This window comes from Sesamum indicum, linkage group LG13 (assembly GCF_026168435.1).
Source record: "Sesamum indicum cultivar Baizhima isolate 11 linkage group LG13, ASM2616843v1, whole genome shotgun sequence".
Taxonomy (NCBI): Eukaryota; Viridiplantae; Streptophyta; class Magnoliopsida; order Lamiales; family Pedaliaceae; genus Sesamum; species Sesamum indicum.
This window is the reverse complement of record NC_142669.1, coordinates 18,262,601-18,288,578: the sequence shown is the minus strand read 5'-3', so window position 1 is coordinate 18,288,578 and position 25,978 is coordinate 18,262,601. Positions and strand designations below refer to the sequence as shown.

The 25,978-nt window shown below is 33.5% G+C and overlaps 2 protein-coding genes and 2 non-coding genes across 8 annotated transcripts; 1 reads left to right on the top strand and 3 right to left on the bottom strand.

Moving 5' to 3' along the window:
• Positions 1-773: 773 nt before the first annotated feature.
• TRNAM-CAU (transfer RNA methionine (anticodon CAU)) lies at positions 774-858 on the bottom strand. Its single transcript is given in 2 exon segments — positions 774-809; positions 821-858. It is a non-coding gene; the product is annotated as a tRNA-Met (tRNA).
• Positions 859-2,907: 2,049 nt separating this feature from the next.
• Positions 2,908-2,992, bottom strand: TRNAM-CAU (transfer RNA methionine (anticodon CAU)). The gene is given in 2 exon segments: positions 2,908-2,943; positions 2,955-2,992. It is a non-coding gene; the product is annotated as a tRNA-Met (tRNA).
• Positions 2,993-4,978: 1,986 nt separating this feature from the next.
• On the bottom strand, positions 4,979-5,672 carry LOC105176448 (EPIDERMAL PATTERNING FACTOR-like protein 1). Its single transcript, XM_011099250.3, has 2 exons — positions 5,441-5,672; positions 4,979-5,326 (listed from the first exon to the last, which is right to left on the bottom strand). Exons 1-2 carry the CDS (start codon positions 5,573-5,575, stop codon positions 5,087-5,089), a joined length of 375 nt encoding a protein of 124 aa, XP_011097552.1. The 5' UTR covers positions 5,576-5,672; the 3' UTR covers positions 4,979-5,086.
• An 11,863-nt stretch (positions 5,673-17,535) lies between these two features.
• On the top strand, positions 17,536-25,837 carry LOC105176446 (F-box protein FBW2). 5 transcript variants are annotated; one of them, XM_088877041.1, is made up of 5 exons: positions 17,536-17,865; positions 22,016-22,139; positions 23,911-24,036; positions 24,158-24,503; positions 25,006-25,837. In XM_088877041.1, exons 4-5 carry the CDS (start codon positions 24,196-24,198, stop codon positions 25,643-25,645), a joined length of 948 nt encoding a protein of 315 aa, XP_088733167.1. In that variant the 5' UTR covers positions 17,536-17,865; positions 22,016-22,139; positions 23,911-24,036; positions 24,158-24,195; the 3' UTR covers positions 25,646-25,837. The 5 variants fall into 5 exon arrangements, with proteins under 5 accessions (XP_088733167.1, XP_088733166.1, XP_011097548.1 ...); XM_088877040.1 differs by having other exon boundaries at positions 23,908-24,036; XM_011099246.3 differs by lacking the exon at positions 23,911-24,036.
• Positions 25,838-25,978: the final 141 nt, after the last annotated feature.

The window sequence follows — 25,978 nt, the reverse complement described above, 5'->3', positions numbered from 1 at the left end:
TTCGAAGGGCATTCATATTGCAATCTTATGAGCTGGATTGGATTATTTATTGCAACTCATTTCTCATTTTTTATTTCATTTTATATATACACGGCACGTGTATAAAATATTTTCTTAGATAAAACTAATAATGTAATATTTGTACATGTAGCGTGTATGCAAAAAAAATTTGGGTAAAATACACTTTGCCCCCCTGAACTAATCTTGATGTAACATTTACCCCCCCTAAACTAATAAATATAACACTTATCCCCTGAAATTAAATTTATGGACAATATTGCCCTTATATTATATGTATGTATATTTAGTTCAAAGAATTTATTTTTTAAAAATTTTGCATTTTAAATTTAATTAAAATTGTTTTAATTAAAAAAATATCTTTTAATTATAATAAAGTAAAATATAATCAGTGAATTAAATAGTTGAATTTTTATTATATTTTATAAGTTTAAACTTAAGTAATGAATAGTACAATAACTACACAAAACAAATTCATAAAAAGTTTTCATTAATTTGATTATAAAATCAAGTGATTAACTATTTATTTTTAGATAAAAATAAGTAATTATATATCAATTTTTTGAATATATATTTTTAAAAAAATATGACAAAATTAATTAATTAATTTATTTTTTTTCTAAACCTATTGAACTTTTGATTAAATGTATATATTTTTTAATTTCTTTTAAAAAGCATACGTGAGTTGTTGATTATATTATATTTATTGTGTATCTACCAAATGATATGCAATTCTAAAGGGCTAAAACGGATTGTGGGGTGAGAGAGGCTCGAACTCTCGACCTCAGGATCACTCAGAAGCTATGAGACCTACGCGCTAGCCAACTGCGCCACCACCCCTCTGTGTTCCTGCCTCTTCAATTATATTATTATTATTTTATTATAAATAATAATAATAAAAATATAACAAAAAATTATATGTGTCCGCAACTTCACATTTTTTTAAAAGATTTTTCCTAAGGAGTCACGGACCCTTTCCGCGACTCCATTTTGCGGATGGTGACTGTGACTTCAAGCTTTTTATTAAATTTTTTTTTTATCTTAATGAAGACTGACGATCATAATATATATATTTTAAATATCTAAGTCACGGTTGCGATTTGCGAATTCAATAAAAATTTTTTAAAAAAACCTGTGAAAGTTCAAAGACTTGTTATATTCTTTTAAATGTATATTTTTATTATTTTCTATTTTTTAATAATAAAAAATAATTAAATCTTAATTGCTGATACTTGAAACCCGGGGTTGCGGCCTAGGTCCAACATTGTTGGCCCTCAATTAATAAATTATTGGTAGATTTGAGTTTATTAATTGAGGTTAGTCAGCTCATTTGAACAAGACGGTGAATTTATATCTTGTTTAGATTATTTTAAAGAGATTATCAACTTGTCCTCCCCGCCGTCCAATATTCCCTCACCTATTTTTCATTTCCTCCATTCACGAGAAGCTGCAACAAAGATCAAAGAAAGGTCGAGCTTGCTACTTTTCCTTTCTTCTGGGGAATTTTTTTGTTTTATTTTTTGTGTTACTTTCATGCTCAATATTGCTATTTCCTAACGGTCATATTGAGCAATGACATATAATTTCTTCTCATTTCTTTGATTAAGGCTATGAATCTTTTGTAATTGGTTGTACTCGAAAAATACCATAAGGTATCTGGATGATGTGTAGTGAGTGTTTAAGGTCTTCACCACTTTTAAATGCTCCAAATATCCTTTCTGGTGCAGTGATAATCCTGCCAAAGAACACAGTGTTAGAGCCATGCCGGAAGGGATTCAAGCAGTGGCTTTCTGATGCTCGAGTCAGTGAGGATTCAATATCTCTCATTAAAGAGCTTAAGAGTTGGAGTAGCACAAAGTTGTAATTGATACGAGAGAGCCAATATATAGATGTCGGTTGTATTGTACTATTTTGTGTGCACCCTAGACAAGAGTATAATCCTATGGTGGGCAGTGGGCTGTACATATCCTCAAGATAGCGACAGGAAGTAGTCCTAGGAGACAATGCTTGCCATACTATTAAAAGTGACTGCATCACCAACTGTGTAGGACTGATGTCCTTTACATTGTGTACGAAGGTTTTAAAGATACTTCATTGTTTGAGCTGATTATCGATGTATTCAGGATCTAAGCCTAAAGTGTTCTATCTTCTACGAAGTCTCCAAGAGCCTCCGGACTTTGATACTATAAGATAAAGGTCTCCTATGGTATATTAAAAATATCTCCCACATAAAAAAATGTATAAATATATACAGCCTTATTTCAATGTTGGCCTTGTGATTAGTTTGATTAATTTATTTTAACTCTGTTCAGTATTATGCATTTCTATTGCAGTAGTTAGAACAGTTTGGTCAATACATGATTCGGTGTTATGTTTTCAGCTTGTCTCACAGCCTTATTTCAGTATGTTTCTGATTTGAATAAGCAAAGAATTACAACAGGTTTCTTAGCATTAACTTCAGACATGCAGTCTCATTATGCAATAAAAAAAGAAATTACTATTCATGTGGATTAAAGCCGTTGTAAATAATTTTTACTCAATCACGGTTAAAATAAAAATTAATGTAAAAACTCAACTTATTTACTATGAAAATTATTTTTGCCATGACTATGAGCCATGTCAAATATTTTTGCTATAACTTTTCACCATTACAAATATATTAGCCACACTCATAAAAGTCATGACCAACGATCGTAATTTTATGGCCGATTATCCGGAATTAACTGAGACAGGGCATAAACACTGGTAATTAATTGAGCAAAACCGGAGCAAAGTCCCTACTTTATTAGTGTTATACATCTATTTTAGCCGTCACGTGTTTTTCAGAAATACATATAAAAAATGTTGGAGCAAAATAGATGATATGCTAATTATTGTGTAAAATGATAGTGGGGTGAGAGAGGCTCGAACTCTCGACCTCAGGATTACTCAGAAGCTATGAGACCTACGCGCTAGCCAACTGCGCCACCACCCCTTGCTGTTATGTTTTCTGAACAGGTTCCTTCTGTTCATAATATTGATATTTTCCTGTCAACTATTACACCCATTTAATTAAAAAGTTAACAAAAATAAAGGATCCAATAGGAAATATATTCTCTAAAATAGACTAAAAATTATCCCGCTTCCCCCTTCAAATAATTATATTGTTTTTTTTTAAAATTTAGTATCCTAATATTTATTTTTGTCTAACAAATAGATTTCTCAATTAGTCAAAATTCATCAAACTTATTTATATTAACAAAATAAATTAAATAAAAATTTATATTTACCTCCGATTGACTTATCAATGACTTATTGCATGTCAACTAATTTTTTTTTTATCAAACTACCTTTATAAGGGCGAAGATATGCCTCCTCACATACATTTGCGTGTGATATGTACAAGGATAATTTAGTTAGAAAAAGATTTGAGTGACTTGTAATAAGTCATTAACCAGTCAATTCGGGATAAATATAAGATGTTATTGATTTTTTTGTTAATATAAATAAATTTTATAAATTTCGTCTAATAAAAAAAAATACTAGAAATACTAGATGTAATTTTCTAAATCACAAGGAAAGAAATAAAAGTTATGGCAATAAATGCAAACAACAACCAGCTGAAATCAGTCTGAAGAATTCATCAGTAATGATAAACTTCCTTACAGTCTACGTAGGGGTTTTGATTTCCACACATCCTCACATTAAATGTGTCTCGTCTCAATCTGACCAACCCTATTCTCAACATCACCAAAATGGGGGCAAAAAAATAAAAAAAAGAATTATTACACTATTTATAACTAATTAATACATGAAAATTATACAAATCCCACTTCATCATGAATTAATTACCTACCCACGCACGATAACAAATACAATATTCAATTGTACTTAATTATCACAATTAAAAATAAATAATTATAGTCAATAGTCATTAACGACGGTTTCATAATATTTTTTTATTGTTATTTTAACTTGTGTGGCTAAAAAATTGTCATAGCTCTATCATGACTAAGAGTCATGTCGAATGTTATTTTTTTCAATGAATGAATTAGATTTTTGTATTAATTTTATTTAATTATAATTAATAATAATTATTTATCATAACTTTGAATACATATCAATTAAAATATAGACAAAAAATTATTTTTGTTTTAGTGACGTTGAATATTTAAGGTCCAACGTAACTAATACGTTTTATATTATTTAGTTCAGTGGAAAATTCTAGTACGGACTACATTTGAAAAAACTCGATAAATTATGGAGTAACGAATTATATTATTTAGTATTAATTAATTATATGAGGAATTTTTATTTATGTCATAGATTTCGATGGATCCAAAAGATCGCTCTGCAAAAATACTAATTTAGATCTTATTTAAAACATTCCACCAAATTATTTATGATGTGATTGATCCACAATATAAAAATATAGGAAAAGTTGTATTAATTTTGGTCTCATATATTATCTTTTTTTTAAATTTAGTCTGTTATGATTTTTTTCATTTTGTATTCTATAAGTTATAAATTTTTTATTTTTAGCTCTCAAATGACCTTTCCATCTAATAATTAGCGGAGAAATCACAGTGCCGTTAGTTCAAATATGGGCTGGACCAACTGACTTCTCTGATAATTAAACTACCTTGTGATATTGTAAATGAGCAAATTATCTTCTTACAAAAAAAAAAAAAAGGAATGTATCTGCATATGTTTTTAAAAGTGTAGCAATTTACTCTCCTATATTTTTCAAAATGAAGTAATTTACCTCTATTTTTAATAGAGGTAAATTACTTCATTTTGAAAAACACAGAAGGTAAATTGCTATTTATTTTTTATAAGGGGCAATTTGCTCATTTACAATATCACAAAAAGGTAAATTGAATTAAACCTGTTAATTATTAGATAGAAAAGTCATGTGAGGACTAAAAATTACGATTTTCTCTCTCTATATATACAATAATTGATTATGTATCTCACCTGATTTGAACAAGAATTCTTGGCTATTTCCATGGCATCATCTGCAACGCTTGACAATAATACAGAGTTTTTCCGAAAATAAGATAATTAAGGTTTTGAAAATAAAACCGAATTAATTAGGGTTGTAAAATCGACCACCACATCTGCACTTCCACCCAAGTGGCTTGTAATTGGAGTACATCTCCCCAGCTGATGATGAGTGGTAGTTCGAAGGGTTTTCTCGGGCTGAACTCCGGTGGCCTTGCGGCAGAGTTGGCACCTGCACCGGCGTGCATGGGTGGCACTGGTTGCACTTGTTGTGACAGCTCGGCGGCGTCGAACCCAGTCTTGCTTTTTTCTCCACCTCAAAACCCTGCAAATTGTACAAAAAAGCATCATCAGCCACAAATTAACCATATTTTTCACACACAGTGAAACAAGAAGATCAAGACTATATATATATATAAATTTGTATATGTATAGATACCCTGAAAGTGTTCGAAGAATGTTTGTGTTTTGAGGAATACGATGAAGGAGAGAAAATAAGGACGAAAAGGGCAAGAATTAATGGAATGGATTTAGGAGAAATTAATGTTGTTGAGATGGGAGAAGGTATAGCCATGGCCGCATGTTGTTTCTATTATTATTATTGTTATTTGTTTTAATATCAGGTATATATAATAATTCAGAGAGACAAAAGAGAGAAGGAAACTTAAGATTACTTTATAGAAAACACAGGTAGGAGAATATATAGATGATATAGTTGGATTAAATGCGTTTTTGGTCCCTTATTCGACTTTTTTGTTTTTTATTTTTTTATAGTAGTATTTTTGTCTTATATTTTTTTTTTTAATTTTGACAATTTTAGTCTTTTTTTTTTTGTCGGAATTTATTTTCTCCTATGAGAAGACACTTCAAAAAAATGGTTCAATAACTACGAAAAATATTAGGATTGAGTTAATTAATATGTAAAATTCTGGTTGCCAATCTACATTATTTAATAGGATAAATTACAATGATCTACCCTGAGGTTTGTCATAATTATGAATACCCCATCGTTGTTTGAAGAATTATCAATGCCATCCTGATTTTAACGGCCATTTAACAATTAGCCCAATCTGTTAAATTTTCATTCATTTTTTGTGGTGAACTGATTAAAATACCCTTGTGGATTAAGAATTATAATTTTATTTATTTTTAAAAAAAGTTGATAATTTTATGGAGTAAGTGAATAATTTTTATATAATTTTAAAAAATTTTCCGTCAAGCCCGTTTGATTTTTTTTTACAAACTTTTATTTTAAAAAAATTACAGTAAGAGCAGAGTTGACAATTTCATACCTCTATCTAAGAATTACATAATTTCATCAAATATTAGGGGGGTATTTGTAATTTTTTAAACAAAGAGGGGTATTCATAATTATGCCAAACCTCAGGGGAGGTTGTTGTAATTTACCTTATTTAATACATGAAATGTACTTGCTAATAGATTTAGCAACAAAAATACTTACTAACGAGTTTAGCAACAAATTGTTTAATGCATAATAACAACGAGAAATTTACTTGCTAACTAGTTCAACGCTAATTTTAGCATCAGTTCTTTTTGCAACAATTGAACTATTTTTTTTTTTTATAGTGAGAGTGAACTCCGGTGAAAAAATGACTAAAATCATAAAATTAAAAATTGCAGGACCAAAATGCTAGCATGAAGAGCTAAGGACGAAAATGCTGACAAAAGGAACAATATATAACCCTAATTATAAAAGGTGAGAAGAGTGAACTCCAGCGAAAAACAGGACTTAAATCAGGAAAGTTAAAAAATAATAGGATCAAAATGCTATCTCAAAAAGTTAAAAGAAAATGCCAAACAATTTAAGCTACGAAACGAAAAATATATTTAAGTGTATATATATATATATATATATATGTAGTTGATTGGTGGGGTTGGGGTGGGGGAGGGGGGAAGGGGGGGATAATTACAAGAGAGAAATGTAATCAGAATGTAGGGGTCCAAGAGCTCGTCCTTGTAAGCTGTTGAGTTCCTGCCAATTGTAGCTGTGTGGAAAGTGAAAGGTCTTCGTATATATAATTGAAAGGGGTCTCATTATTAACATCAGATACTTCATTCTATCCATTTATTATTAAAAAAAAAATTATTTATTTAATCTTTTAAATTTATCTGTTATTAATTTTAATTTTTAAATTTATTAGTTTTAGTTCCGTAACTTTTAAAATTACTTAATTTTAATACTTTGACCTAATTTTGGATAATTTTATTCCTACATAACTTTTTACGAACAATTTTATCTATATATATTCATTCATTTTGAATCACATAGCTAATGCTCAGCTAAAATGCTTATAAGAGTTTAGGTTTATTAAAAAATATTTATTTATATTACACTTGGAGCATTAGGATAGACTATTAGCCTTTATCGTCAAAAGGTCAAAAGAGTCATAAATTAGGTTAAAGTGTTTATATTAGTTATCACTTAAATTTTTGTGACTGATATTAATCATGGATGTAGGGTATAACCCTCCAGTGGTATTTCCTTCAAATATATCCTATCAACTATTACACGAGATGGAGTACGAAACTCCTCAAAAATTACAGGCCGAAAGCACTAAATATTTACAGGAATGAATGTTACAAAAAAATAGAGAACCCGAACAAAGAAACAATGCTGTTTGAATGTGGCTCAGGGGAAAGAGCCAGATCCAATTTCCGAGGGACACGGTCACAGATACCGTACCCACCACACAAGCCACAACCCTCACGGTTGCTCCACTACTCACGGTACCCAACCTCAACACCCCGATCACAAAGACCAGTCACTATCGCTCACCACAACGCAAGTTCTCACACAGAAAATATATCACAGAGACTGAGGGAGGAAACACTGATTTTCTCAAGTTCGGCCGAGAGCAAGAGAAGAGAAGGACCTCCGTTCTTATAGGCTAAGAAACACCCGGAGGGAGTCCGTTAGGCGGTTTCTCAAGAGCCATTAAGTTGGCTCTTGATAACCGCCGGAAACGGTGAAGAGAGAGAGAGACCAACGGCTGTATCGGTTTGAAGGGGGGAGAGAAGGGAAGAGGGAAGCGGCGGAAACCGCAAGAAGGAGAGAGAGATTAGATTAGGGTTTGAGGGTGAGAGAGTATATATGTATAGTCAAACCCGGGTCGGACTGAGTGGAGCGGGTCGGGTACCGGGTGTGGGCCTCCAAGTGACGATGGGCTTGTTGTGAGTGGGCCTTTGTATTTGGGCCATAATTTCTAACAATGGGCATTTATCTTTTATTATTGCAAGCTTTCAACATAAATCCACACGCAGAATTCTTTGGTGGGATTCTTGACAAATTAATGGTGCCTTTTTTTATTTTTAAAATTAAAAGTGATTATAACGTTTAGAATAACAATTTCATGATTAATTATACAACTATAGATTTTAGTTAAATTTCAAAATTAACCTTATCTTTATGTTAAAAATTCCACCAAGTAATAAATTTAATGTGTATAACTGATAATTAGATGAAAAATAAATTAGGTGGTATTAAAAGCTACATATTGAAGCTTTTGTCAAAACGTGGTTATGGTAAAATTTGATCGATATGTAATTCTAGGAAAAGGATCCAAATGGTATAAAAATAAAAAAAAATGTGTTTTCACTTTAACGCAGGTTTAACCTACTCAATTATAAATTTTTCAATATTGATATGGCTTGTATTTGATTAGTGGTACATTATGTGAAATATTATCCGCTTTAACTACGTACCACCATAAAAAAAAGCATAATTTGTAATGGCTTTTTTGGAACGGCCTATACACACGACCCTTGTAACGGCTTTGTAACGAAATTGACTTATTGACGTCGTCATTGAGAGGATAATGAAAATGGACTAATTTGTAATGGCCTAAAACCGTTACAAAACCCACTACAAAATTGTCTGCCTAAAATCGTTACAATTTGTAGGCCGTTGCTAATTTGTTATGATTTTTATAACGGATGATTTTTCAGATATGAAGCAGTTACAAAGGCAGTGAAAAAAATCATTCCAAAGTACATGAAAAGACGATGTTACAAGAACCGTTACATTAGGGACGGTTATTTTTTATTTTATTATTTTTTTTTGGGAAGGCCATTATAAAGGCCATTACAAAATAACGGCTATATTTTCTAATGGCTAGTTTCAACGGCTATCTTTGGCGTTCCAAAGGCCGTTACAAAAAAACTTTATATATATTCATTTAATTTTATTTGTTGTAAAAAATTATATACTAACCACAAAACACTCTCAATACTCTGATTTTTGGTGCATATACATTTGACTAGCTTGTAGATTATTACTCAAATTTTGGACCGTCACTTAAGTGGGTTGACCAAGTAATAAAAACTAATTTAATACTTTATTATGTTTAATTAAATTAATTGTAGTATATTACTTATGTTAGTTTTATAATTTTTTATTAATCTTACATCATGTTAATTATATATATTCTCCAAAATAGTGTATTTAGTACTGTAATATTTATAAATATGTAGGTCGTCAAACTAAAAAATTCATTAGATATATATTTTTATGTGTGAATACAATGATATATATATATGTATATCATTATGTTACGAGAATTAAGGAGATGAATGTATAATAAGAACGTCTCAGGGAGAGCAGGTCTGACGCTGGAGTTTGAGGATGGGCTTAAGATTTTCATAGAATGGGCAAAGTGTTAGTGCGGACAAATGGATGGAGACAAAATTAGGTATCCTTGCCGAAAATGCAAAAACACAAAGTTCAAAACACCCGAAAATGTCAGTTATCACTTGCGTTTGTGAGAATTTATGCCAAAATATTATAATTGAACTTCTCATGACGAGGATAGGGTGCAAGAGTACTTTGACGCTGTTACTGTCCTTCCAGTGCTTGAGGAGCAAACCCACACTGCCCATTTTGAGGGTAATCATTCACATTGGGATGATGAACAACATACGGATTGGACACAACTGATGGTTTTTGATGCAGTCGGGCTGAGTTATTTTTCTCCTTCTCACAATGCTATGCCTGATGATGGTAAGAGGTCCTGCCCTATTGATGCCAGTCCTTCTTCATATTGTTATGGTGGTGACCCCTATGATTATGAGTAAGGGTTGACAGATTATTTTCACATTGTAGTGCATGCTGCCGAATAGCTATTGTGTAACGGTTGCACCCAATCTCAATTCGCAGCTGTTGCTGAGTTGGTGGACATCAAGGTGGACGATCATATTTCTGAGCGATCATATGATCAAATATTCCAATGGGCTGATAAAATATTGCTCTCGGGTCACACCTAGCCGAGAGATTACTACAACACGAAGAAGTTGATAAAGGATTTAAGTTTATCGGTTGAGAAAATCGATGCGTGTAAGGATGGCTGCATGTTGTATTGGAAGGACGACGTTGATTTGGAATACTGCAAGTTTTGTGGGGATGCTAGGTACAAGCGGATCCAAGGGCGAGATCTACGTTGCAAGAAGTACCTGCATGCTGTCCTTAGGTACCTACCGCTTATTCCAGTCTGCAGAGGTTGTATTCTTTGGGAGCAATTACTGAGCACATGATGTGGCATGCCACACATTAGACGGAGGAGGGGTCAACATGTCATCCATCCAATGCCGAAGCTTGGAAGGATTTTGACCGGATGTACCCAGATTTTGCAGAAAAGTCGCGTAATGTTCCATTGGGTCTTTGCACAACAAGCACTACAAGTATACTATACTGAGTACCCAAGTATGAAGAGGGACAAAGCGGATTGGATAGTTATTTGTAAAATGAAGGCTCGGAGAGTTGTTGATGAGTCCAAATGGACTAAGATTGAACACCAGCCCAAGGAAGTCGTACCAGTCAAAGGGCATTATCTACATCCTTGGGCCAACATATTGCAAATCCCACAGGAGCACCAACTATTCTAGTTCCAAAAATTGAAGGTAATAATAATATTATTTAATTATAAGTAATATTTATATTTTTAAAGTTTAACTATTTATATAATTCTTTTTGTCAATTTTTCAAATGTCGTACTGGTGGACGAGTTGAATATTATAAGAATATTACTGCAGTGGCTTCTAAGAGATTAACCGATCAGAACGTGAAGAGTTGTCATAGAAGTCTTGTGACTCCATCAAAGATCTACTGCTTGGTATCTGAACTCGAAACCTCCAACTATATAGTGAAGAACTTTGCTTCATACGTTTCAGACTTCCTGTGACTTGACAAGCTTCAACATAGATGATCGGGTGTCGGCACTCCAGCTAATAATAATTTAGATTAGGATTTTTTTGGTATATTGTAAAAACAATGTTTTTTAATAATATTTTAATTTTTATTATTTTTATATTATGTATGTTTTATATAAATTTATTTACTTGCTTTTACAAAAAAAATCAAATATATTAAATAAAATAAATCTTAAAATATATAAAACAAATTTAAATAAAATTAACATTAAAAAATATTAAAAAATAATAAATTTTGTAACTGCATTTGTAACGAATTTTATAATACACCAATAAAATATATAATTGTTAGGCCGTTACAAAGAATGTGCCAAAAACAGTTACAAATTAAAATAGAGGCCGTTCCAAAATCGTGACAGAATAAGTTAAAAAAACAGTTACAAATGCAGTGCCAAAAAACAAATACAAATATAATACAAAACAGTTACAAAGAATATTATAAAAATCGTTCCAAATATCTGGCAAAATCATACCTAAATTATAATGGCCGTTACAATAACATTTATTTCAAATTCAATCCAGCAGTTACAAAAGCTGTTCCAAATTAATTTTTTTATTCATGTTACTAGTTTTGTAACGGCTACAGCAAACCGTCACAAAAAGCCGTTACAATTTGTAACAACTTTTGTGCAAGACGTTACAAATACTTTGTAACGCATCGTTTAGCCACGGTATGCCTAGCCGTTACAAAAAAGAAAAAAAAAAGGTTACAAATTTTAAAAAAAAATCATTCCAATAAATTAATTATTATTATTCAAGTTGTTACAATTATACATGTGTTTTTTCCATTTATTACCCTACGTTGAAAGTACAAGAGAGAATGACAACAGCTGAACGATGGTTTTCAGAAATTGAAGTCCCCTTCGCCTTAATTATGAGGTTGGTGCTTGGTAGACATCAACTCTCCTCAATTATTTGCCTGTCTTCACACCACACATGTAAGAAATGCCCACTACATATCTATCTATACTCTGGAAGACTACTTTGATATTTCTTTTATTTTTTATCTACTTTTATTTTTTTCTATCCATTAAGTTTCACATTTTTCCCACTTCCTAAAAATAGTAAAAATTATTTTTATTTTTAGTTAATATTTTTTTTCCTCTTTCTCCTACTTCAAATATTTTGTTTCAATTTTTTTTATCATAATTATTCTTATATTATCATATAATTATTATAAATTTTTTGTATAACGAATATGCCACATTCAACTAGTATGTAAGAAGACATATCTACGTGTACACAATTTAGGGTTCATATACATGTATGATTATAAATGAGATCAGGTTCAATAATTTCCGACAAACTCCAAATATTCCTGCAAGACAGATTTTCTGAGAATAATATTAGAAAGCCGACCCAGGTTATAGCCTTTGAGTTTTTAATCCAGTAAGGTCATTTTGAAATTAAATTTGTAAGTAAAGGCCAATGCATCATACGTTGTATTCATATATTTATAGATATGATTGAATTGTACGATTTTATGTGAATGATTAATACAATTTTAAATGTTTGTGATGAGTCTGTCGGACTCAGGCCCGTACGACTCGATTGCTTTACACGTGGGTACAGAGCCTACTAAGGTATAAAATATAAGTAGGGGTGTACTTTAGCCGTTTTATCCGAATACTCTAGTTTGATCTCCAAATCAAAATTGTAAGCGAGCAAACACTAATTAAATCAAACACAAATAGGACTCGAATAATTTTATGTTATACTTCGTGTTTAGTTTATTATATCTGATAAATTGAGCTCAAAATAAGTTTTTAATTCATTTTTCTTGAATAGGAAAATAAGCTCAGCTACCAAAAGAAAAAGAAAAAAAAGAATTATCCCATTCGATATAAATTACCACGACTTAAAAATTATACAAACTAATATTGAGGGCCACAATAACACAAAATCAATGTAAAAATCTTAAACTTTGATTACGATTAATCAACATTCCGTATCATTTTAGCTATGATCATACTTGCAAAAACAACGAGTAATAATCATTGCATAGTTGTGGTTAATTAATATTCATGACGATTTTTTACCTTTAATTAACCATAATAAAAAAAATATATTTCTCCTAGTTATTAAATTCAAATTCGAGCAACAATTGAAATCACAAAATTTATTTGTCTGTAAATTCTCGTGATTTCTCTTTGTATTTCAACTTCCAATGTTTTTTCTATTTCTTGTTTTCGTTCTTTACTCCTCGTATATTGTCTTCTGTATATCTTGGCCGTAATTCCCGGCCCCTACCACCAATATTCGTAAATCGTAACTGGCACAAGCAATCACTTCAAAATTAAATGCTTGCTGAATTGACAAGATGCCCAATGCGTTGTATGTACAATTTTGAACAATTGGTCCTAAAAGACAGCCCACCGGCTTAGATTTCAAGATCTCTTTTGAAAAGATTTGGATTTCAAATCTTAAGTACGTGCAAGAATTGGTGCATGTGTGGAAATAAAAGCTTGTATAATTACAAGAACACTCCTCCAATGGATGTTGATATAATATTTATTATAGAGGTACACTTGCAAAGTTTTCTCCGTAAGTAGGGGAACATTTATAATTACAACTATAATTTTAAAAATATTTGTGCAATTAAATTTAATATCAACGGGCGTTGATACAATATATCATAAAATTTTCTCTTTGATTTAGTAGTAATTTTCTTAACTTAATCTCCTTTTTAGATACAAAATCTTGGAAATGTACATCACAAGTTTAATAAGAAAATATTTGTGCGAAATTCAATAAAATACTTATCAATTTTTGGTTTAAGAAAAGTACTTCTAGGCCAAAAGTTAAAAATCACCTTGGATGGTGCTTCTAGCTGCTTTGACTTTTTTGTAATTATATTTAACTTAATTTTTTTTATTTTACCCTCATTATAATAATTTTAATTCAACTTACCGTTTTTTATTTATCTTTAAAGTTTCATATTTAAACTTAATATTAAAATTTTTAAATAATTCAAATAATTTAACAATAATCAAATTTACACTTTCACATACTAAATAATTTGTAATTTTTTTATAATTTATTTGGTATATTTTCTAACTTTATTAAATATAAATTAAATGCTATAATTAATTAATAAAATAATATTTTTTTTTTTTTTGCATTCATGCAAGTTTATTTATTGTATGTATCAACAATTATATTATTTAGTGGGATTATTATTAAATTAAACATTCACTTTTTTCTATTAATATTGCAAAAAAGTTAAATATGAAATATATTAATCAAAATAAAATTTATTATTTTTTATGAAAAAATAATCATGACTGACAGCAAATGTAAATATAAGCAAAAATAGTATTCGTTTAGCAAATAGGGATAAAATGATCTTTAATCAATTAAATTTTTTTTTGAAGTGATTTTTTTTCAAACATTAATAAATTTAGTTTTTGTCTGCTCTTTCCTTTTTTTTTTTTTTTTATAAATACTACTAACTTTTGATTCTGTTATAACTTTTAATTTTTTTACGAAAATGACATTTTTTTTCCAAGAAAAAGTTGATAAGTTCTCATATAGTAAAGCAAGAAAACAGAGTTCAAACAAGAAAACAAAATGTAAGGACCAGGAAATGAATATATGAAAATAACATTTTTAAAAGTAGAAATTTTTGCAAACACTCGTTCTAAATAAATTGTCTAGTCCCAAATTTCATCATGAAAAGATAAAATATTCCTTCAAATAATAAAACCCTCTTCTTATATAATTTTTTAGATAAACAGAGAGAAAAACAGAAAATGAATAGTTGCATCGTTGAAATATATAACCTACATTCACGAGACAAATTAACGCCAAAATGGCAATATAATATAACGGTAATAGAGAAAAGAGTAATGGTAGTGCTTAATAAGTGAATAGACGGTGGATAAAAGTACATGATAAGTGGCCTATAAAAGAATGAGTGACAAATTAAAATAATAAACATAAAATTACTCTAATTACACCACTGATTTTTCCATAATGTGACCAATAGTACATAAGGTTACTAATTAAAAATATATGGTTTTAATATTAAAATGAACAAACATCAGTAGAATATCAACCACTTTAGTCTTAGAAAACTTTAATAGTAACAGAATTGGATCTAAATAGCCTTAGCCCATATGACGGATTTAGGACTGGAAAACAACAGTCAACTTGCTGAAATTAATTCCTTGGCCGGAAGCTCGTTTGAAGATGTCTTAAAAGAGAGCAATGTGTCTCATGGCATCATCCGAAGCCTCAAAAAAGATGAGGGTATCATCAGCATGAGAAGGTGAGAGATTTTGGGTGGGCTTCAACAGACTGCAATCCCATTGATCAAACACTTTTCTGCTCGGCAGAGCTCAATAAAGAACTTAAAGCTTCAGTGCATAATAAAAAAAAAATGCGAAGACAAAGGTTCCCCTCTCTATGGCCACGCTCAGGAGTAACAGTACCAAATTGTTGTCTATGGGCCACAAGAGTAAGACACAGTAGCAACACATAACATAATGAGATCGGCCAGTTTAGCAGGAAAAGCAGACCTAGATAAACACACGCCTAAGAAATGCCCACTCTGTCTTGTCATACGCCTTACTAATATCTAATTTCAAAGACATAAAATTCTTTGTACCTTGAGTTCTAGACATCAGAAAATTATTAAGTTCATAGGGTATAAGGATATTAGAAGTGATAAGGCATCCCAGAATAAAAATAGCTTGTGTAGGGCTAATGGTTTTATCAAGGAAAGGTTTAAGTTGATTTGCAATGATTTTAGAAGCTATTTTGTAAAACGACATTGCAAAGACTGATATGGCGAGTTTACACAAAATTCCGTGTCTGAAAAATAATTACCAGACAAGAAAATATATGAACAAATGAATGTGATTTTTTTTTCCTAACGTGAGCATTTTTTATCCAATCTTTAACAAAAGGGGTTAAGTGTAAACAGTAAATTCTTGAAGAGAACGTAAGTGTAATTTGAATTTTTTTTTAAAAAAAGTATAATTTTATATTTTTAGAGAGAGTGTAATTAACTCTTTTTTTATGCGATAACTAGATTTCCTCCCCTGAGATTTAGTGTAATTACACGTATATCTCTTGTGATTTGAAAATTACGTTTAGAACCCTTAAGGTTTGCTTTCGTCTAACAAATAAGTCCCTCTATTAGCCAAATATATTAAACTTATTGATATGAACAGAAAAATTCAATAAAAATTGATATTTACCCCTAATTGACTTATTGCAGGTCAAACAAATTTTTCTCCGACTAAACTATCCTTATAATGGTGAATATACCTTATCATATGCATTAACACATAAAGACATATGGGTGTATTTAATCATAAAAAATTTATTTGATCTACATTAAATCAGTAATAAGTTAATAAAACATAAATATATATCTTTTTTTAAATTTTTTTATTAATATCAATAAATTTAATAAATTTTAATTTATAAATAAACTTATTATTATATATAAGTAAAATTTCAAAAAAAATTAGATATAATTTTTTAAACTCGGGTGCGTAATTAACTCTATTTTATTTAAGAAATTTTTTATACATACAGTAAAACCTCTATAAATGAATAACCTTGGGACCATGAAATTTTATTAATTTAGAGTGATATTAATTTATCGATAAATTAATATTTTATTAATTAAAAGAGAGATTTTTTAAATTCAGCAAATTTAGTACATATGTATTGAAAATAAATGAATTCATATATGTTTCATTGATTATATTCATGCATCAATTAATTTTTTATAACTAATTAAATATATTCATGTATAATATCAATTCATTATTTACAATTAACTATTATATTCATAGACACATGTATCAATTTATTGGAATAACTTAAATATACATGTTTACATTAATTCGTTGCACTTAAATAACTATTATACCCAATTAAATATATTCATCATGCATACTACATAAATCTCAATATGATAATAAAATAAATCATAACACCCAACCATATCTTCTCATCTAAAAGGCATCGCAAAATCATCCATAAATGATCAAATGCATAAAGCATTACAGACTTCCCATTTTAGTAAATTACCACAATATTTATAATTGTAATATTTATGAATTATTAATTTAGAGTTTTAATGGGACCTAATATTTATAAAGGAATTTTTCAAAAAAATATTATTTTATTATCTTATCGAATTTGATGATTTTTTACAAAGGCCCAAGTCGGGACCGGAAGATTTTATTATTTTAGAGAGTTTATTAATTTATAAAGTATTAATTTATAGAGATTTTACTGTATAAGGTGAATACGACAAATTTGTTCTATTAATAGTCTGGTTTTGGAGCAGAAGATACAATTCGACACATCTGTTTCTGTTTATCCCGAATAGCTATGTGTACTCAATCTAAAACACGTATTCAAAGTACGTACAATAGATAATACCAGTTTCCCATGCTACCGCATTTCTTTTCACTCAGGGAAAAGGGAAAAGATAAGAGAGAAGAAGAATCTTGATTATCTTTTTGATCATCAGTTAAGCACATACAGATTGTTTGCTTCTGTTCTTTTCAACTTGTAGAGTGAGAAGGGATGTAAGAGAGAATTCCTGATGACCCTTTTCAGTTCAGCCGGATAAACTGGTTGTTTTCATAGATCCAAGACTACTTGGAAAGCTAGTAGGTAATTTTGTTCTGCTCTCTGTTTTTTTCCCCCCTTGGGTTTTGGTTTTGATGAGATGAGGCGTCCGTTGTTTAATTATGTCTTTTTTGCATTTCTGGATGGAAATTTGTAGTGAAATGAAGTGGGTATTTGAGTGGTTTTCCGTTTGTGTTCATGCCCGCTTGGTGTTTGATATATTGTCAAGATTTCTGCTTTTGTATGTGTTCTTGTTTCTTGGCTTGTTGCTCTTCTTTTTTGCTGCCTGGCTTTGCCTGATCTATAAATATATGGGCATGTGTTATGAATGAACGTGAGATTTGCAGAAAATGAGAACAGAAATGGGGGTGGGATGAGAAGAAGAGCAAGGAGATGAGAAAAGATAACAGACTAAAATCATTTCATAATGATTTCCTCAAGGTCCAGCATCCCTTTTACATGGGAAATTACATAGAATTTGTACAAACAAAGAAGCCAAAAAACATTTAAGAAATAGCAGAGGTAGTGCAGCTTTCGTCCTTCTCCAGCTCCTCATAGGCTCAGATTTCTCAAAATGACAGCGCCTTTTGTCGCACCACCCACGACCTATCCTTCGCTGCCATGAGTCACTTGGTCTGCTCCATTACCACTTAATTCAGCCCCAAAATCCCTAGCTAAATCCCCAATCCCCTCGTCCCTAAGTTCCTCGAAACGACGTCGTGTGGAGCTGCAATTTTTCATTCCTCCCTAATTTCCTCAGCTCCTGCAATCGCGCTTTCATTTATAGAAGTCGCACTTGGTTTTGGCGATGCAACATTCCTTCCCCCCCTATTTAGCACCTTGTCCCCAAGGATCAAACCTCCACCTGGAAGCTATTTCACTGTGATCCTCACATGTTGCTTCTTCAGGTGTAGCATGAGACCTATGAGCACTTGAGCAACTCCAATATCGTTTCTTGGGATCAATCTCCTAGCTAAAATCACCACAGGATAGACCTTGTAGATTTCTTCAAACTCAGGCAAACTTACTGAGGGGAAGTATTTGGCTCCAATTTTCTTCTTCAGCAAAGAAACGTGGAAGACTGGATGGATTTTGGTTCCAGGTGGTAAGGAGAGTTTGTAAGCCACCTTCCCTATCTTTTCCACCACCATGTAGGGGCCAAAATACTTAGATGACAGCTTCAATTTCTTCCTCATAGCAACAGAAGTTTGTGTGTAAGGCTGTAATTTGAGGAACACTTCATCCCAACCTCAAACTCTCTCTCAGACCTCTTTCTATCTGCGTATAATTTCATTCTTTGCTGGGCCTGGTGTAAGTTGTCCTTCAACAGCTCAATCATCTTGACTCTCTCCTGCATAAGTCCCATCACATCAGTGTGATGACTCTGTAGGTAAGGCCCAATGGTTAGTTCATTGGGGGGGGGGGGGGAACCATATAAAGCAATGGGGTAGCCTTCAGTTCAGTGTGAAAATTGGTGTTAAACCAAAACTCTACTAGTGTCAGTCATTGTGCCAGCTTCTTTGGCGTTTGGTGGCACATGAACCTCAAGTAGTTTTCCAAGCACTGATCAACCCTTTCTGTTTGCCCATCTCTTTCTGGGTGATAGGAAGATGACATGTTAATGACTCACCAGATAAAGAAAAGAGTTCCTTCCAAACTTACTGGTGCATACTTTATCCCTGTCAGTTACAATGCGTACTGGGAGTCCATGCAGTTTATATGTTATCAAAGAATACCTTAGCAATAGAGGCAGCAGTATAGGGATGTTTAAGGCCCAAGAAGTGAGAGTACTTGGTCAATCTGTCTACAATCACCAAGATGGAGTCCTTGCCTTCTGAGTTAGGTAGCCCCTTAATGAAATCCATAGAAATGCAAGACCAAGCTTGATCAGGTATGGGTAAGGGTTGCACTAGTCCAGGATATGGACTGTTGTCATGTTTGGACCTCTAACATGTTTCACATGTGTTCACCCAAGTCTGCACATCTTCTTTTAGTGTTGGCCAATAAAACAGTGGTTTTATCCTTTGATATGTGCCATTGATCCCAGAATGCCCAGTTAGTGCTGAGTCATGCATAGACTTAATGATTTTATCCCTGATGCCTCCATGACTTCCCACACAAATCCTGTTTCCTCTCTTCAACAGTCCCGTTTCATAGCTGTAGTCAAGATAGGAGGACGTGCCAACACTCTTTGCTTGAATGACAGTTTGGAATAGAGTATTCCCTTCATAGCTATCTTGTAACTCTTGCACCCACAAAGGAATTTGTGCGGTGATGGCTTTGGACTGTGGTCCCACTTTCTGATGTTCTAGCCTGGACAATGCGTTGCAGCTCTATTGTCATTACCTCTTTTGTATTGAACCTCATAGTTTAGACCCAGCAGCTTAGTCACCCACTTTTGTTGTAATACAAAATCAATCCTCTTATCAAGTATATGTTTTAAGCTTTTTTGATCAGTCCTTATAATGAAACGGTTCCCTTGCAAGTAATGGTTCCACTTTCTAACAGCTAGCAAGAAGGGCAAGAACTCCTTTTCATATGTAGATAATCCGAAATTCTTAAGGGCTAGAGCCTTGCTCAAGTATGCTATAGGTCTGCCACCTTGCATCACCCCTCCATATGCATCTGTCTCAACTATAAAAGGTTGAGAGACATCTGGTAAAGCCATCACTGGAGCACTAGACATTACTTACTTTCTGTTAAAGGCCATTTCTGCTTCAGAATTCCAAGTGAAGGCATCCTTCTTAAGCAAAGAAGTAAAATGCTTGCTGATGATGCCATAGCCTTTTATGAGTTTTCTGTAATAGCCTGTGAGTCCTGGGAATCCTCTGAGGGCTTTTACAGAGGTAAGTACTGGCCAGCTTCTCATGCATTCCACCTTTTGAGGATTTGTTGATACACCCTTCACAGAGATCACATGCCCCAGATAATCTACCTGCAGTTGAGCAAAAGAGCATTTGCTTTGTTTTGCATAAAGCTGGTGTTTCCTCAGCAATTCTAACACCTTCTTCAAGCGTATCATGTGTGTCCTCCACTCCTTGCTATACACTAGAATGTCATCAAAGAACACTAGCACAAATTTTCTGAGGTATGGTTCAAAAACGTGGTTCGTCAAAGCTTGCAAAGTAGAAGGAGCATTGCATAATCCAAAAGGTATTACTAAAAATTCATAGTGACCACTATGAGTGATAAAGTTGGTCTTAGGTATGTCTTCTTCCTTCATTCGAATGTGAAAATACCCTGACCTCAGGTTTATTTTTTGAGAAATATCTGGCCCCATGTAATTCATCCAATAACTCATCAATAACAGGTCTAGTGAAATTGTGTTTAATAATGAGTTTGTTTAGATACCTGTAATCAACACACATCCTCCAACCACCATCCTTCTTCTTGACTAGTAGAACAGGTGAGGCAAAAGAGCTTTGGCTAGCTCTAATAATCCCACTCTTCAGCATCTCCTTCACCATGTTTTCAATTTCAGTTTTCTGCCCATATGCATATCTATAAGGATGTTGCTTCTTGGGAATGGCCTCAGTGAAAAGCTCAATGTTGTGCTCAATAGCCCTCTCAGGTGGTAAGGTACTAGGCTCCTGAAGTACATCCTTGAACTGATGAAGTAGTTCAAGTAGTCTGGGGTCCTTTTCATTGTGTGATGTACTCTTTTTTGTTGTATAGAGTTCCCCTTTTTCACCACAATTACCTTTTCTCAGTAGCCTGTTCAAGGAATAGACTGAAAGTGTCTTTAGATTAGCTTCCTCTGTCAAAGCCTTCAGTGTTATCTTCTTCCCAGCTTGAGTGATAGTGACCTGCAAGAGATGGAAATCCAATTCCACATGGTTATGGGCACTAAGCCAGTCACATCCTAAGATACAGTCATAGCCTCCTAACTTTAAAACTCCTGCAGGGTGTGAGAATTCATGGCCTTGCACTTCCCAGCAAAAGGTTGGACAGAAAAATTTGCTTAGTATTTTCCCTCCATCTGCAACCCTCACCTTCGTAGGAGTGGTAGGTTCAAGTTTGCACTCTATTACTTGAGCCACCTTTTCATCTACAAGACAGTGGGTGCTACCACTATCAATGAGAATGTGGATTTCCTTGCCATTCACCCTTCTATTAACTCTCAGAGTATTGCTGTTGATGCCTCCATTCAAAGCATGAAATGAGACTGTAACATCTCCCTCTTCTTCCTTTGCAGGTTCTTCCAGATGCCCTTCCCCTTCTTCATAGGCTTTGGCTTCCTCCTCACTCATCAACATGGAAACGTGCCTGATTTTACACCTATGTCCAGGTGTATAGGGTTCATCACACTTGTAGAAAAGGTTTCTCTCCTTCCTAAGCTTCACTTCAACTTCAGTAAGGTACCTCCTTGCTTGAGGGTTGTCATCCTTGCCCTAAAGGAAAGGCTTGAATGAAGGCTTATACTGCTGATTTTTGTTTGGGGGTGTGTATGAAGGTTTGTTAGGATTACTCCTTTGGTATTGTGTGGTCTTCTTGAGAATGGCATTCACCATATTTTCTGGTTTCCTAGCCAACACTATAGCCTGATTCAAGGTAGTAGGCTTCATAGTGGCAACATATCCTTTTATCTCCTCCTTCAGTCCACTTATAAACTTCATCATAAAGAAAGTTTCATGTAAGCTCTTGTTGAAGATAAGCATATGAGCCTCCACTTCTTCAAACTTTTCCAAATAAGCATTAACTGTAGTTTCCTGATGCAGTATATTGAATTCTGACACTACCCTCTCATAGTCCAAGTTTTCAAATCTTTCAAGCACAGCTAGAGTGAGCTCTGTCCAAGATGACACTCAATGTGACCCTAGTACCATAGTTCTGCCCTCCCTTTCATATGGATTGCAGTCAAAGGGACCTTTTGATCCTCAGGAATGGGAATCCTTTGGAAATATCTCAGGCACCTTCTAATCCAGATTCTTGCTTCCTCTCCATTGAAAAGAGGAAATTCCATTCTATGAATGGCGTTGTAACTTGCAGAGTTGTTGGACGTTGGTTCTTCTGCTGCAGTGGACTGTTGTGCTGTTACTTTTGAGGATGGCCCCCTTTCTAAGTTTGCAGTGAGCCCCTCTCCCAATATGGATTTGTTCCTGTTGTAATGCTGCAACTGCTCCACCACACTGTGGAGCTGTTTTTGAACTGTAGACATAGCATGTTCTATGTTCATGACAGCAGCTTGAAGCCCGTCTTGAGTCTCACTCATTTGGTCTAAACGAGAGTGAATTTGTTCCTCACTGGCTTGTCTTCTTGCCTTTTCATCCATTAGCATAAGTTCAGTTTTCTTTTGAAACTCATGTAGTTCCTTGAGTCTAGTCCCATCAGCCATATTTTCTTTACCACAGGTCTTGGCTCTGAGTCCAAAGTATGTTATGAATGAACGTGAGATTTGCAGAAAATGAGAACAGAAATGGGGGTGGGATGAGAAGAAGAGCAAGGAGATGAGAAGAGATAGCAGGCTAAATTCATTTCATAATGATTTCCTCAAGGTCCAGCATCCCTTTTACATGGGAAATTACATTGAATTTGTACAACAAAGAAGCCAAAAAACTTTTAAGAAATAGCAGAGGTAGTGCAGCTTTCAGCCTTCTCCAGCTCCTCATAGGCTCAGATATCTCAAACGACAGCGCCTTTTGTCGCACCAGTCACGACCTATCCTTTGCTGCCACGTATCACTTGGTCTGCTCCATTACCACTTGATTCAGCCCCAAAGTCCCTGGCTAAATCCCCTATCTCCTCGTGCCCTAAGTTCCTCGAAACGACATCGTGTGCAGCAGCAATTTTTAATTCCTCCCTAATTCCCTCAGCTCCTGCAATCGCGCTTTCATTTATAGAAGTCGCACTTGGTTTTGGAGATGCAACTTTGACCCCTGATTATGGCTGTGTTGATATTGAAATGTTTCCATTAAATGGGTATTGTTTCTGTTGCAAACTTCAGAATTTCTTTGGAGGTGTTCCAATTATTCATGTTTTTCCATTTTCCCTCTTTCCTAGTCCTGTTTTAATTTCTATTCTCTGGCTTTGATCTGTAGCTTATCGTCTTATTTGTTGTGTGTATTCGTTCTTGCTTTCCTGCTACAGCAGTTGGTCATCTCATTCTCTGTTCCTTAACATAGTTTGTCACTTGGAAATTTCTTTCTGGCATTGAGTGGCAAATCTTGTTATAAGTTTTCAATCAAAGCTCATGTTGATTTTTCCTGGAAAATGAAGGTAATATACCAATGCATTTTTTATGAATTGGATGCTGTTTTTGTGAACTTCATACGGGTCCAATACCCATATTTCTTGATTAGCTTGAATCATCTAATTTATGAGAATTGCTGTTCTACAGTTCTTTTACTAGTTAAGAAAACAGAAGGCTAAGGATAAATGGATGAGGGAAGTGATTTTCGGAAATGGGATGAATTAATACCAGATGCACTTGGGCTAATATTCAAGAATCTTTCGCTTCTTGAGGTACTGACAGTAGTACCAAGAGTTTGCAAGTCGTGGGGAAGAGCAGTAATGGGTCCTTATTGTTGGCAAGAGATAGACATTGAGGAATGGAGCACGAACCGCAAGCCTGAAATTGTCGATCGAATGCTCCGGTTACTGATCCCAAGAAGCTGCGGTTCACTCCGGAAACTCAGTTTCTCTGGTCTGGCAAGTGATGAAAGCATTTTCTTCATAGCAAATCAGTAAGTATTACGTAATGGTGTTACGGATCTTTAATACTTTTTCCGATGCTTTCTAGTATTTCATTTGTCTTGAATTAGGAAGAAAACTAGAAAAGTGTGTGCAATTTGAAACACATAACACTTCTTTTATCTTTTTGCGTATTTAATTTTGATTGCTTACATTCCTTACAGATGCTTTTTACAGCTAACTGTAGAGCCGTCTGTACCCTCTATTCCAAATTGGGGTTGCATCTCCAATTTCACTGGAAACCACATGCATAGAATTCGTTATACTTGTAGGAACATTTTATACTCGTCAGATAGAAGATGAATACCAGTTTGGAATTAAAAAATCTGGACTTAGTTGAAGTAACCAATTCAATAGGGATAGACTTAGTAGAAATAACCAATTACGATAGTTGTTCATATCCAATGTTTGTCTTGTTACTTGCATAATTTTAGCCAGTTTGGAACAATTTCTTATTTTTTCTAGAAATCTTATATGTTTCATCATGGTTGCAAGTGCTCAATCTCTACAAACTTTGCGGCTGCCAAGAAGCAAAATAAATGATTCAGTAATGGAAAAGGCTGCCGGGATGCTATCCACTATCACTTCCTTAGATTTGAGTTACTGTATCCATATAGGAGCTCCCGCCCTTGAAGCAATCGGAAAGCACTGTAAATCTCTCACTACCTTGCGACGAGTAATGCACCCTGTAGAGGTGATTGGCAAGCTTTCTCAAGACGATGAAGCCCTGGCCATTGCTGCTACAATGCCGAGACTGAAGCATCTAGAGATAACCTACTTGCTTGTGGACACATCCAGTGTCGTTGAGATTCTTAAAAACTGTAACCAGCTCGAGCTGCTAGATGTCCGAGGATGTTGGAATGTAAGTTTGGATGAGGAGTTTATGAAAAGATTTCCTAGGTTAAAGGTTGTCGGACCCCTTGTCGAGGATTATTGTGATATGAATAGGTGGGATAGTTGCTCGGATTATTCAGGTTCTTCCGCTTACCTAGCTTGGGACTTTGTTGCGGGCGATTATGCTGAGATGTCAGATGATTTCTGGGAAGACGAACATCAGATTGAGGATGTTGAAATGAGGTTCTACGATGATGTTAATGTTGTGGATGCTGGCTATGATTGGCCTCAATCTCCTTAAGGTGTTAAAGTTCTCTCTCTCTCTCTCTCTCTCTCTCTCCCTCTCTCCAGCTTGTGCTTATGGCACATGTAAGTTTTCAAGTTTTCACGAGGTATAAATATGTACGGATTTGACTCTGTATGTTTCTAATGCTTGACTAACAAAGTGTTGGCAATTACTTGAATAAGAAATGCTTGCCACTTCTGTTTTCAACTTCATGCATGTTTGTCGATGGAACTCGTATTTTGAAGAATCATATATAATAGAATTGAATTTTCATCGTTGTAGTGACCGAGTTCGATGTTGCTAGCTTTTATCGTGTTGTGAGGGGAGGATGAGAATACTGGGACACAA